The sequence below is a fragment of the Panthera uncia genome, chromosome A2, assembly GCF_023721935.1.
Source record: "Panthera uncia isolate 11264 chromosome A2, Puncia_PCG_1.0, whole genome shotgun sequence".
NCBI lineage: Eukaryota > Metazoa > Chordata > Mammalia > Carnivora > Felidae > Panthera > Panthera uncia.
The window spans coordinates 157794275-157808465 of record NC_064816.1 but is presented as its reverse complement, the minus strand read 5'-3'; the positions used below and the strand labels follow the sequence as shown (position 1 = coordinate 157808465).

The following is a 14191-nucleotide window of genomic DNA, read 5'->3' as shown; positions in this document are numbered from 1 at the left end:
GCGCGTGCCCCTGGGGCCACGTGACGGAAGGCCCCGCCCCCCGCGCGCGCGGGAGTGACGTCACCCGGCTCGCCCGGCGTGGGCGCCCAGCGGCCGCGGCGAGGTGCCGGGCGCTGTCGAGGCTGAGGTTTGGGCTAGAGCCTTGAGGGTCTGTGACGGGCGGCCTTCGGGTTTCTTCTCGTATAAAAAGGCCTCGTTAAGGACAAGTGGGCTTATACGTTTTAAACGATGTTCAAGTTCCGTTGTGATAAAAGACACGTGGGTTCAAGTGTGAAGGCTTTGCGGTGCACGCCCCCGAGAAGCCGTGGGGAGACCGACCGCACGCGCCGGTGGGAGGAGTGCAGGGGTGCGGGGCTCCCGTGCGACCTTGGCCGCAGCGCCGCCAGTGTCGCCGGGGGCTTGTTACAACTGCTGAATCTTAAGCCCCGTGCGGACCTACCTAGGAAGGGAAGTCTGCATTTTACCAAGATCTCCGCGTGATTCGCATACAACCTAAGTTTGAAATCGGCGCCGTAGGGAACGGTCAGTGCCAGAGAGCTTCCGTTACTGCACCTTCTCCCGACCTTTGATAGCGTCAGATGTTTAAATGTGTGCCATTCTGATGGGTCTTCAACGGATTTTTTTCCTAGCTGTTATTTTAAAGGGTTTGGGTGGGTGTATATCCTAGTCTAGCAAATTGATGTATAATGGTATACTTCTAGCATTTGAGGTTTGGGGAGAGCTCCAGTTTGACCGTTGTGAAGAATGACACTAAAATGCTCTTTGCAGTGTAATGTGGTTCAACCCAGAGTCTCAGACTGGGCGGATCCTGCTAGTGTATGGGCTGTGTTAGTTTGCCCCTAGATGAAGTTACCAGATGAAATCCACGATGACCTGAAATGTGATTTCAGAGAAATAACAATGTTTTAGTATAAGTATGTTCCGTGGAATATGTGAAATACAGCAAAATGTTGCATATCCGTAATTCAAATTTCAAATACAGAGCATCCTGCATTTTTATTTGCTAACACTGGCAACCCAACCCTGGACAAATCTAACTTTGGTTTTCTCGTCTAGGAAATGGGCATGACAATAGGGCCTATTTTACAAAGCTGTGTGAGTGAAATGAGATAATCAAGGAAGAGTACTTACTGCAGAGTATGGAACATAATGGGAGCTCAATTTTCACGCAGGTGTATGTTAGGCTAAACTCCTAGATGTCTGCTTTAGCTACAGAACTCCCAGGCTTACTTTAGGGCTTGTCTGAGCATTTGATCATACCAAAAACTGTGTTTTGAGAAAAGCTTTGAGAGGGTTAGCAAATATTCCTCAATTAGCTCCAGAACATAAATCAGATTTTTAAGTTTCCACCTGAAATAAAAAGTTGCCACCTACAGGCTAATGTAGATTTCCTTTCAATCACACCAAATACTTTGATGTTGGGTTTTTTATGACTCTAAGAACATTTCTTTCTTTTTTTTTTTTTTTGCAAAGATGGAATTTATAGCATCCTCTGTTATGCTTACCAAAGAAAACAATTATTCTCAACTTTCAAAACTAGAAAAAGTTATTTCAAGATGATACTCTTATATTTACTCTCTAGTATTTATCCTAGAATTCTTTTCTCCTGTTAAAGATTTCTGTTTTGTACTTTACACTAATTTTAATAGACTCATGGGTTTATTATAATCATTTCTATTGCTTTCTAGAGGCAGAGATGGTATAAAAATGGGCCAAGAACAAAATCATAATGTGGTGCTTATTTTGTATTGCCAGATTGACTTTTTAAAGTCTCAATCAAGATACCCTGGCCATCTGTAATATCTGAGCCCAGGTCTCCCGATGTCTATCTATCAATAGATTTTATAGAGTATCTTGCTAAAATACATATGTAAAAAGAGATTATACACTGGTTCTTTCATCTTCACATTATGTAGATTATCCCAAAGAATACAAGTTCCATGAAGGGAGAGATGTTTTCCTGCTCCCTCACTTAGAAGGATACCTAGCCCTAGATAACCAACCACTCAATTATTGATTGAGCACAATAGATAAGTTGTTTCCTGCTATAAAAACCAGCTTCTATTTTCTTCAATGTAGGCTAGGTTTAGTGATCCCACCCTAAGTCTCCCCCAGTCCTTTTATTCCTTTCAGTGTGTTCTTCCCCTCATTTTCTCCTTGTCTTTGTGAATCAAATACGTTTCCCCTCTCTAGCCACCTTCACCAGGGTGAACACAACAGCCATCCCTCTAACCCAAGAGAAGTGCTTTAGACATTCGGGAGTGTGTTCACACAGGGTAGATAGGGAGCCTAGCCACTCCTTCCCCCAATCCCAGCTAAACAGGTCTGAGTCAGAAAATCAATCATCAACAAAGTGCAGAATGCAAGAAGTGTTAGGACAACTGTAGGCCAGAGCCATAGGAGGGGAGAAATAGGAACAAGGCAAAACCAGAAGCAAGGCAGGGGGACTGTCTCCAAGTGACAAAGGGACTGACAGCCACAGACAACAAGGCTGGTCTACAGGACTGGACTGGGCCACCAAGGCAAGTGGACGGGACATCTGGGACTCAGGAACCCAAGCAAGAAATCACCAAAATCGACACTAGCAGCAAGAAAAGGAGCTAGACACAGTTGAGCCAACGTTGGCACGTGTCAACCAAGGCTCTCTGTGAACGTCTTTCTGAGTTCTAGAGTAGGAATGGACAAAGCCTCCCAGAGTGGAGCATCCCCTGTGGTTTAACGGGACCAAGCGAGTTGGGCAAATTCTAGAGACAATACACTTCACCTCAATCAATGGTGTGATAGTTTGCACTGTGTGACAGCGTATATTTCTAATGTTCACGGTTTTGCCACCCCAGAAATTCAGTGATGTGTAACGAAGGGTTACACAAGGTTAAGAACCATCATCAAAGCAAGACAGAAAGGCACTCTTATTCTAGAGCACTCTGGTTGTATTTCTTAACTGCATTTCACACAATTTCTTGATGTTCCGGACTTTTCTCCTCTATGTTGAAGACATAGGGGTTTTTTAACCCTTTTTTAATGAAAATGATTTATTTGTGTTTCATCTGCTGCCCTCAGATGCCTCCAGTTCTGGGAAGACATTATCCAAATACCACTGAAATGATTTGCAACCCAATCGTTTCCTTAATTCAACACGCTCGCTAATGTTTCCATAGGCAACAGATTTCAGGCCAGGTCTTCGTAAAAAAAACTGCTCCTAAATGGAAATAGAGAGTAGTTTCATTAAAACCAAACAAATCTTTGGTAATCAAATCGTATCTAACATAGCAGTGTATATTTTCATCACCTGAACTAAAAAAAAAACAAAACAACAAACCCAAAAACAGAACAAAATATCTTCCAATTTCATCCATACGGTGTGGGCAGAGACCCACGTGGTGCCTGGAATTCACTCACTCTGCACATATTTGCAGGATGTGTTGTGATGAACCACAACACAGAGGTGGTGTAGTGGGATCCAGGAAGGTTGGGTCCTGCTTCTTAGGAGCCCAAGAATCACAGCCACCTATTGTTGTATGTCTCCTTTCTCTTGCTCTCTCAATACTCCAGGAAAACCCTCCCTCCCTGGTCCCCATCAACACTTCCGTGGTTTCAGAAATGAGAGATGGTGTCGTGGCTTAGGGCAAATGGACTGTGGGGGGAGACAGCCCGGGTTCAAATTCTTGCTCTGTCATTTGTTCTGTGACCTTTGCCCTCACCCTCATGAGGTTGTCCTGAGGACTGAACACTTTAATACGTACGGAGCACTGGGTAAACGCAGGCTGACACAGGGTGTCACATCAGCATTGGCCATTGTTATCACCTGGTTAGTCTTCTACGCGCTCTGGATTTAAGATAGTACTGAGTACAAAAGTCTAATGGATTCAGCCTGCCCTGTATTCAAAGAGCTGTCCTAAAGAGACCAAAGCCTCCTTGAAAGCAGAACTCCGTTCTGTGTCTCCCTCTCTCTCTGCCCCTCCCCTGCTTGCACTCTGTCTCTCTTTCTCTCTCTCAAAAATAAGTAAACGTTAAGAAAAAAATTTTTTTAAACATGAAAAACCTTTAAATGTTATCATGATTATGTATTCACGTCTTTGCTTTTCCTTTTAGCTTTGCTATCTAATTATGAATACATAAATTGTATGCCTTAATTTTACTCACTTTTAACATATAGACATGGAATAAATCAGTATATTGCGTTGGGCTGCTTTTGTTCACCATGATGTCTGTTTTTATTTATTTATTTAAAAAAAATTTTTTTTACTGTTGTATTTATTTTTGACACAGAGAGAGACAGAGAATAGCGGGGAGGGGCAGAGAGAGAGGGAGACACAGGATCCGAAGCAGGCTCCAGGCTCCGAGCCGTCAGCACAGAGCCCGATGCGGGGCTCAAACTCACAGACCGCGAGATCATGACCTGAGCCGAAGTCGGACGCTCAACCGACTGAGCCACCCAGGCGCCCCTGTAGGCCTCACGCCCAGTCCAGTGCAGGGCTCGAACTCACGACTATGAGATCGAGATCCGAGTCAAGGTCAAGAGTTGGATGCTTTACCGACTGAGACACTCAGGTACCCCCAGCAAGATTTAAGATTTACTGTACCGTTGTGTGTATATCTCCAGTTGGGTAATTTTCATGGCTGTATAGAATTATATCAGCTAAATATGACCCATTTATCCATTCTGCTCTTTATGAGCAGCTGGGCTGTGTTTTGTTTGGGCTCACATCCACCATGCTGTTTCTAAACATTCTTGTTTAGATGTTGTTTAGATGTTCTAAACATTCTTGTTTGGGCAACCAGAAGAATGGACAACCATTCTTCTGGTTGCCCAAAGGCGTGCCTTTCTGTGGTGTGGACACAGAATGGAATTGCTGGGTCATGGGATACTCATGATCTTTACTCGACTTTGCCAAACGGTTTTCCAAAGTGAGTTTGTAATAATACTCCCACCAGCCGTGTCTGAGAATTCCTGTGTTTGCCAATACTTGGTCCTACCAGACGTTTGACATTTTTGCCAATCTAAACGGCCATGTAGAAATATTGACGTTTTCAAAAAAGACTATTACTCCTTTTATAATTTAAAATGATAAAGAAATATTAGATTGGAACCAGGACATATAACATCACAGCAAGTTCTCCCATTTTTCTCCCCATATATCTGAAAGGAGGTCTTGGGGCTACTGCTGTCTATGTGCGTGGATCCTGGAGGGACACCTTTCAAGTTCAAGTGGGGCCATGGCTACATGTTCTCTGTGTGTGCACCCTTTTAGGTCCTGGCCAGGGGTTGCAGCCTTGGGGAGACGTGCAGATGAAGGGGTCTGGCTCTGATAGAGAAATCGACTGTCGGTAGAAGAGAGGTAGTGAAGTCTCTCGCGTGGTCTCCAGACCACAGTAGCCGCACCCTTGGGAAGTTGGTACCAGAGGAAGAGAATCTAAAGAATTGCCTGTGGGGATGGGAACAGCGGGAGATGTTTGCTTCAGAGGGGGGATCCCACAGGGTGGGGGGCGGGAGGGACATAGATCTGGGCCAAACAAACAAAACAAACTTCCTGGGTTGATGAATTTACTTCTGAGAAACTTGAGTTTCCCCAGCAATTGAAATACAAAGGAACGTTCAAGTGTAGTGGGTTCGAATGAACTAATTGAGAATAGGGTCTGGGGAAGGTGGATGAGGGGTTGAAGGTGTGCCAAAAATTTAAGGAAGCTTGTTATCTGGAAAGGCAGGAACGGGTTCCTGGGGACCAAGCCCCATTCTGTATTCTTGCTTGTCTTTCCAAATCAGAGACCTTTCCCTCACCTTGTATTCATCCAGCCAAACGTGCGCCAGTCTGAGACTGTTATATGTCATGGCTTCTGCAAACTCAGGTTGGTTTGGAAAGCGCTGCTTACTGATGTGTCCTACCCGCGAGCAGGGGAGTACAAAGAGTTGGCCTCCACACATCCAGATCTAGACGAAAACAGACAACATTGACGTATGTGTGCTGGTACGAAGCAACTGCTGAAGTTTTTTTCACAACCATAGCAATAGCTAACATATCTTAAGTTGTTTATTTAATCCTAACAGCCCTATAATATAGGTCCGGTGACTATCCCCATTTTACGGATAAAGAAATGAATACGTATATTGGCGAAGAAGCTTGCCCAGTGACACCGAGCAGAGTTTAAGGTCAGGAGGTCTGGCCTCAGAGCCAACACTCCGAATGCTAAGTGATTCTGTCTCCCTCATACGTGACCAGTTCCGAGGCTGCTTACGTAGGAAAAGTGGCGGGCTATTTTGTCCTAAGGTATCCTCAAGAATACTCTGAGAATAATTAAGTATTGCTGGATGTCAACAGGTAATGAGAGAAATGGCTAAATTTGATGATTCATGTGTTCTGTACTTAACACACTTATAATGCTTTTTTTTTTTTAATTTTTTTTTTAATGTTTATTTACTTTTGAGACAGAGAGAGACAGAGCATGAATGGGGGAGGGTCAGAGAGAGAGGGAGACACAGAATCTGAAACAGGCTCCAGGCTCTGAGCCATCAGCACAGAGCCTGATGCGGGGCTTGAACTCACGAACCACGAGATCATGACCTGAGCCGAAGTCCGACACTTAACTGACTGAGCCACCCAGGCGCCCCTATAATGCTTATTTTTAACAAAGTCTTTACTACACAAAAGTAAACTATGACCTTTGAAAAATCAGCAAATGTCGAAAATCACACAGAAGAAAATAAAGATCACTTCTTGTCCTAACGCTTGGTAGGTCACTATTTAACCCAGGTCCCCTGTTCTTACACACATGTATACACAACATTGAGATAACTTGTGGTTTTTTCATTTAAAGCTATGTGAAGTTATGGGGTGCCTGGGTGGCTCAGTCGGTTAAGCATCCGACTCTGGATTTCAGGTCAGGTCATGATCTCACAGTTCATGGGTTCAAGCCCCACATCGGGCTCTGCAAAATCAGTGTGGAGCCTGCTTGGGATTCTCTCTTTCTCTGCCCCTCCCTTGCTCTCTCTCTCTCAAAAATAAACATTTTTAAAAAGTTATGTGAAGTTATTTTAAAAGTTTTGTATTGTTTGGATATTTTGGTACTTTCCAATTTTTAGTTATTATAAATAATAACACAAAGAATGTGCTTATAGTATAAATCATGTGCACGCCGCTTACGTATCTCACAGTATATTAGCCATGACTTCCTAGTTGACTCTGATTCAGTGATCCTTGCATGGTTCGCCAACTAAAAGCATCCTATCACTCGGGAACTTCAAAATGCAAAAGCCTCGGGCCCATCCAGCCCTAATGAATCAGGAACTGTGGGGCTGGGCCCAGTGTTTGCATTTTAACCTGGTCTTCGGGTGATTTTGGTCACATTAAAATGAGAATCACTGTTCTGACTGATCAAGATCATACATCCCAGCTTTATAGACACTTTTTAATAAAATCCATCTAATCATTTAGGAAATAAGGCTTTCACTGAAACAAATACTCAGACTTGCTTATGAGAGCAATACTTAGGGTGACACATATCACCTGAGTAGTCAGAAGGGATTCTGTTTAAGAAAATGAAACTTCTGGGGCACCTGGGTGGCTCAGTCAGTTGGGCATCCAACTTCGGCTCAGGTCATGATCTCGTGGCTCGTGGGTTCGAGCTCTGCGTTGGGCTCTGTGCTGACAGCTCAGAGCCTGGAGCCTGGAGCCTACTTGGGATTCTGTGTCTCCCTCTCTCTCTGTCCCTCCCCCGCTCACACTCTGTCTTTCAAAAATAAATATTTAAAAAATTTTTAAGAAAATGAAACTTCTGACATAACACTGAGATGTAATGACCCCCTCACCTCTAGAGTTTGTTAGAAATAGCCGGAAATAGCCCCTCAGAATGTCGAGAAAAATATCGATGGAATTCGTTTTCCTTAGGAAAACCCTTAGATCAGAACTCTGAAGAATTAGGTTCTTTTATCATATCTGCCCCATGTTTATGATCAGACCCTTCCTCTCTGGATCTCATTTTCATCTGAAGCTGAGAACTACATAGTTGCTCATTTAAGCTACCGTTTGGGGGTGCTTTGTTATACAGCCAAAGCCAACTGGTACTGGCTATAATGTCCTATTCTTTTTTTTCAAGTGAGAACCTAACAAAATTTGGAAAATCATGAATATCTGTTCAATAACTAGACTGCAAACAGCACTGTTTATTATTTTTGGTATATTCTTACATGTTTGAAATGTTTAAAAAAATTTTTTTAATGTTTACTTTTGAGAGAGAGCGAGAGCATGAGAGAAAGAGACACTGAGCAGGGAAGGGGCAGAGAGAGACGGAGACACAGAATCCGAAGCGGGCTCCAGGCTCCAAGCTGTCAGCACAGAGCTCGACGCGGGGCTTGAACCCACGAACCGCGAGATCACAACCTGATCCGAAGTCGAACACTCAACCGACTGAACCACCCAGGCACCCCGAAATGTCTCTTTATTGGAAAAGAACTCTGGCCATGAGTGCAGAATAGAAAATCAAAGTAATCAAAGTGATAAAAGAGGTACCAGAGTAAAAATGTTATCAAAAACCTTCCTTGAAAATCAAATTGAAGGAAGCTATAGCAACGTTGCCTAACCTTCATAGGGCTCATGTGTTTGTTCTTCTCAATGCATTTGTGTCTCAGTTTCCTCATCGGGAAAGTGAGAATAACAGTACCTACCTCATGGGGTTGTTATGAGCATCACATAACTTGATACCTGTAAAGTGTTTAGAGTTTTTATTTTTCATATTGTTTTTAATTTAAATTTTAGTTAACATCCAGTGCAGTATCGGTTTCAGCAATTCATCACTCACGTACAACACCCAGTGCTCATCCCAACAAGTGCCCTCCTGAGTACCTGTCACCATCTAGCCCATCTCCAACCCACCTCCCTCCGTCAACCCACAGTTTGTTCTCTATCATTAAGAGTCTCTTGTGATTTATTTCCCTCTCTTCTCTTCCCCCCCTTCCCCATATGTCCATCTGTTTTGTTTCTTAAATTCCACATGAGTGAAATCATATGGTATTTGTCTTTCTCTCATCGACTTATTTTGCTTAGCATAATACATTCTAGCTCCATCCATGTCATTGCAAATGGTAAAATTTCATTACTTTTGATGGCTGAGTAATATTCCATCGTGTGTGTGTGTGTGTGTGTGTGTGTGTGTATACCACATCTTCTTTATCCATTCATCAGTCAATGGACATTTGGGCTCTCTCCATAGTTTGGCTATTGTTGATAGCACGGACATTGGGCTGCATATACCCGTTCAAATCTGTATTTTTGTAACCTTTGGGTAAATTCCTAACAATACAATTGCTGGATCATAGAGTAGTTCTTTTCTTTTCGAGAGAGAGAGAGAGAGAGCATGAGCAGGGGAGGGGCAGAGAGAGAGAGAGACAGAGAGAGAGAGAGAGAGAAAGAGACAGAATTCCAAACAGGCTCCAGGCTCCGAGTTGTCAGCACAGAGCCCGATGCAGGGCTCAAATGCACGAACCATGAGATCATGACCTGAGTCCAAGTAGATGCTTAACCGAGTGAGCCACCCAGGTGCCTCTAGAATAGTTCTATTTTTAGTTTCTTGAGGAGCCTCCACACTGTTCTCCAGAGTGGCTGCACCAGCTTGAATTCCCACCAATAGGGCAAGAGGGTTCCCCTTTCTCCACATCCTCACCAACACCTGTTATTTCTCGTGTTATTAATTTTAGCCATTCTGACAGGCGTGAGGTGGTGTCCCATCATGGTTTTGATTTGTATTTCACTGATGAGTGATACTGAACATCTTTTCATGTGTCTGTGAGCCATCTAGATGTCTTTTTTGGAAAACCGTCTATCCATGTCTTCTGCCCATTTATTAACTGGGTTATTTGTTTTTTTGGGTGTTGAGTTCGATACGTTCTTTATTTTGGATACTAACCCTTTTTCCAATATGTCATTTGCAAATATCTCCTCCCATTCTGTAGGCTGCCTTTTAGTTTTGTTCATTGTTTCCTTCACTGTGCAGAAGCTTTTTGATCTTGATGAGGTCCCAGTAGTTCATGTCTGTTTTTTTTCCCCTTGCCTTTGGTGACGTGTCTAGCAAGAAGTTACTCCAGCCAACGTCAAAGAGGCTGCTGCCTGGGTTCTCCTCTAGGATTTTGATGGTTTTTGGTCTCACATTTAGGTCTTTCATCATTTTTTTTTTGTTATTTTTATTTAATATGTTTTTTAAATTTACATCCAAGTTAGTTAGCATACAGTGCAACAATGATTTCAGGAGTAGATTCCTTAATGCCCCTTACCCATTTAGACCATCCCCCCTCCCACAATCCCTCCAGCAACCCTCTGTTTGTTCTCTATATTTAAGAGTCTTTTATGTTTTGTCCCCCTCCCTGTTTTTATATTATTTTTGCTTCCCTTCCCTTATGTTCATCTGTTTTGGATCTTAAAGTCTTCATATGAGAGAAGTCACATGATATTTGTCTTTCTCTGACTAATTTCGCTTAGCATAAAACCCCCTCGTTCCATCCACGTAGTTGGAAATGGCAAGATTTCATTCTTTTTGATTGCCAAGTAATACTCTATTGTATATATATACCACATCTTCTTTATCCATTCACCCATCGATGGACATTTGGGCTCTTTCCATCCTTTGGCTATTGTCGATAGTGCTGCTAGAAACATGGGGGTGCATGTGTCCCTTCGAAACAGCACACCTGTATCCCGTGGATAAATACCTAGTAGTGCAATTGCTGGGTCATAGGATAGTTCTCTTTTTAATTTTTTGAGGAACCTCCATACTATTTTCCAGAGTTGGCTGCACCAGTTTGCATTCACCAGCAGTGCCAAAGAGATCCTCTTTCTCTGCATCTTTGCCAACATCTGTTGTTGCCCGAGTTGTTAACATTAGCCATTCTGACAGGTGTGAGGCAGTATCTCAGTGTGTTTTTGATTTGTATTTCCCTGATGATGAGTGATGTTGAGCATTTTTGTGTTGGTTGGCCATCTGGATGTCTTCTTTGGAGAAGTATCTATTCATGTCTTTTGCCTATTTCTTCACTGGATTGTTTGTTTTTTTGGGTGTTGAGTTTGATCTTTCATCCGTTTTGAATTTAATTTTTGTGTATGGTGTAAGGAAGTGGTCCAGGTTCACTCTTCTGCACATTGCCGTCCAGTTTTCCCAACACCATTTGTCAAGGAGACTGTCTTTTATCATTGGATATTCTTTCCCGTTTTGTCTAATATTAGTTGATCATATAGTTGTGGGTCCGTTTCTAGGTTTTCTGTTCTTTCCATTGATCTATGCGTCTTTTTTGTGCCAGTAACATACTGTCTTGATGACTACATCTTTGTAATGTTGCTTGAAATCTGGAATTGTGATGCCTCCGGTTTTTTCTTTTTCAGGATTGCTTTGACTCTTCAAGGTCTTTTGTGAGCCCATGCAAATTTTGGGGTTGTTTGTTAGAGCCCTGAAAGACATCACTGGTGGTATTTTGATGGGAATTGCATTAAATATGTAGATTGCTTAGACATTGTATCGACATTTTAACAACGTTTGTTCTTCCAATCCATGAGCATGGGATGCTTTTCCATTTATTTGTGTCTTCTTCAATTTCTTTCCTAAGTGTTCTATGGTTTTCAGAGTATAGATCTTTTCTCTCTTTAGTTAGGTTTATTCCTACGTCTCCCATGGTTTTTGGTGCAAATGGGATCTTTTCCTTAATTTCTTGTTCTGCTGCTTTATTATTGGTGTATAGAAATGCAACAGATTTCTGCACATTGATTTTATATCCTGACACTTAGCTCAATTAGTGTATTCTAGCAATTTTTTTGGTGTAGTCTTTTGGGTTTTCTACAGAGAGTATCATGTTGTCTGCAAATAGTGAAGGTTTGACTTCTTCCTTGCTGATTTGGATGCCTTTTATTTCTTTTTGTTGTCTGATTGCTGAGGGTAAGACTTTCAGTACTATCTTAAATAGTAATAGAGTGGATATCCTCGTCTTGTTCTTTACTGTAGGGGAAAGGCTCTGTTTTTCCCCATTGAGGATGGTATTAGCTGTGGGTCTTTCATATATGGCTTTATGATGTTGAGGTATATTCCCTCTATCTCTATTTTGTTGAGGGTTTTTATCAAGACTAGATGCTGTATTTTGTCAAATGCTTTGTCTGCATCTATTGATGGATCATATAGTTCTTATCCTATCCTTTCTTCTTTTTTTTTACGATTTATTTTTGAAAGAAAGAGTGGGCACGAGTGGGGAAGGGACAGAGAGAGAGAGGGGGAGACACAGAATCTGAAGTGGCTCCAAGCTCTGAGCTGTCAGCACAGAGCCTGATGTGGGGCTCAAACTCACAGGCTGTGAGATCATGACCTGAATCAAAGTTGGATGCTCAACCTACTGAGCCCCCCAGTGCCCATCCTTTCTTTTATTAATGTGGTGTATCATGTTGATTGATTTGTGGATATTGAACCAGCCCTGCATCCCAGGAATAAACCCCACTTGATCATGGTGAATAATAATTTTAATGTACTGTTAAATTCAATTTGCTAATATCATTGAGAATTTCTGTATCCATGTTCATCAGGGGTGTTGGCCTGTAATGCTCCTTTTCAGTGAGGTCTTTGTCTGGTTTTGGAGTCAAGGCAATGCTGGCTTCATAGAATGAGTTTGGAAGTTTCCTTCCATTTCTATTTTTTTGTTTGTGTTTTTGGAACAGTTTGAGAAGAATGGGTATTAACTCTTCTTTAAATGTCTGGTAGAATTCTCCTGGGAGGCGATCCGGCCCAGGACTCTTGTTTGTTGGGAGACTTTTGATTACTGATTCAGTTTCTTTGCTGGTTTTGGGTCTGTTCAAATTTTCTATTTCTTCTTGTTTCAGTTTTGGTGGTTTGTGAGTTTCTAGGATTTTGCCCTGTGTTGGACTCTGCTGACAGCTCGGAGCCCAGAGCCTGCTTGGGATTCTGTGTCTCCCTCTCTCTTTGCCCCTCCCCTGCTCACGCTCTGTTCCTCTCTCTCTGCCCCTCCCCTGGCTCACACTCTGTCTCTCTCTGTCTCTCAAAAATGAATAAACATTTAAAAAAATTTAAAAAAAAAAGCCTTTCTGAATAATTACATCAAAGCTGTAACTGTGGACTGTGCTGGTAGGAAGGAGCAAAGTGGACAGAAATGAGTGATGATTTAGACCTAGATCTAACCACACATGATGAAGGAAAGTGGGGCATGAAAGGGAGATTGGAGACCAAGAAAGTACTCTGGGGGGCTGGATGGTTGCGGGTGGGTAGAGGGCATCACATTATCCACCCGAAGAGGAAAGGACCATGGGAGGAAGAATGGGTTCGAGGGAGTAGAAAGAGCTCTCCTTTTGAAACGTTGGGGTTAGGATGCCTATGGGACACACATCCTACAGGAGAGTAACCTGTAGGCAGTGAGATGCGCAAGCTTCTGGCACAGAAGGACCTGGGAAGGAGCTAGAACTATGTCACTGGCATGTAGTCATTGAGGCACGATGCGGATGAGGTTACTGAGAAGGGGAAGGGAGAAAAGAAACAGGGCCTTGGGGAAACCTATGGAGTCAATGGCAGGGTCCCAGGTCCAGAGCAGTGTACCTTGTCCGCATCTAGGGCCACCAGGATGGAGTGCCAAGCCACGCAGGCTGTTGGGGACAATTGGAGGCCAGCCTCCAGTCCACCAGGAAACCAAAGTGCAGATCTGAAGCCTGGTTAGTACCATCCCGAGGCTGGGGGTCAAGCTGCAGCTCCGTGGGCACCCAGCCAATACCCACTTTCCCGAGTGACGGTAACACTGAGGTCAGGGCAGCTAAAACAAATTCAGAGCTTTGGGGGCTTCCAGAAATGACTTAGAATAGAACCGAGCTGGTGAGGTCTCCAGGCCTGCCGTTGAGTAGATAGTGGAAAGCAGGACAGAATAGGCTTGGGGCATATACCTCCGGTTCTGCGAATTGAGCCAAGTTGCTGGAGCGCTCAGAGCCCCAGTTTCCCCCTGTAAGTAGGAGATCCTGGTGGCACCCACCTCACAGGTTTATTATGAAGACTGAGTTGATATTTGCAAGATTTCAGAGCAGTGCATGTCACACAGATGAGCACTTGTTAAACAAAGGAAACGTATTTTTCTCCTTCACCCCATGACTGAAACATGCCATTTCTGCAGGGAAGGCCATCTAAGACACACACCTCCCTCAACACAAGTCTAGATTCCCCTCTCATATGATCT

At 43.2% G+C, this 14191-nt stretch overlaps 1 protein-coding gene across 4 annotated transcripts in view; it reads right to left on the bottom strand.

Annotated features, from left to right (window-relative positions):
* Positions 1-2909: 2909 nt before the first annotated feature.
* GALNTL5 (polypeptide N-acetylgalactosaminyltransferase like 5) overlaps positions 2910-14191 on the bottom strand; it is a 56446-nt gene continuing 45164 nt past the window's right edge. For all 4 annotated transcript variants that reach the window (XM_049643110.1, XM_049643109.1, XM_049643108.1 and 1 more), the window contains 2 exons: positions 5780-5929; positions 2910-3199 (listed from right to left, as the gene is read on the bottom strand). In XM_049643110.1, coding sequence (XP_049499067.1) covers positions 3044-3199; positions 5780-5929 — 306 coding nt within the window. In that variant the 3' untranslated portion in view covers positions 2910-3043. The remainder of the gene's footprint in view (positions 3200-5779; positions 5930-14191) is intronic.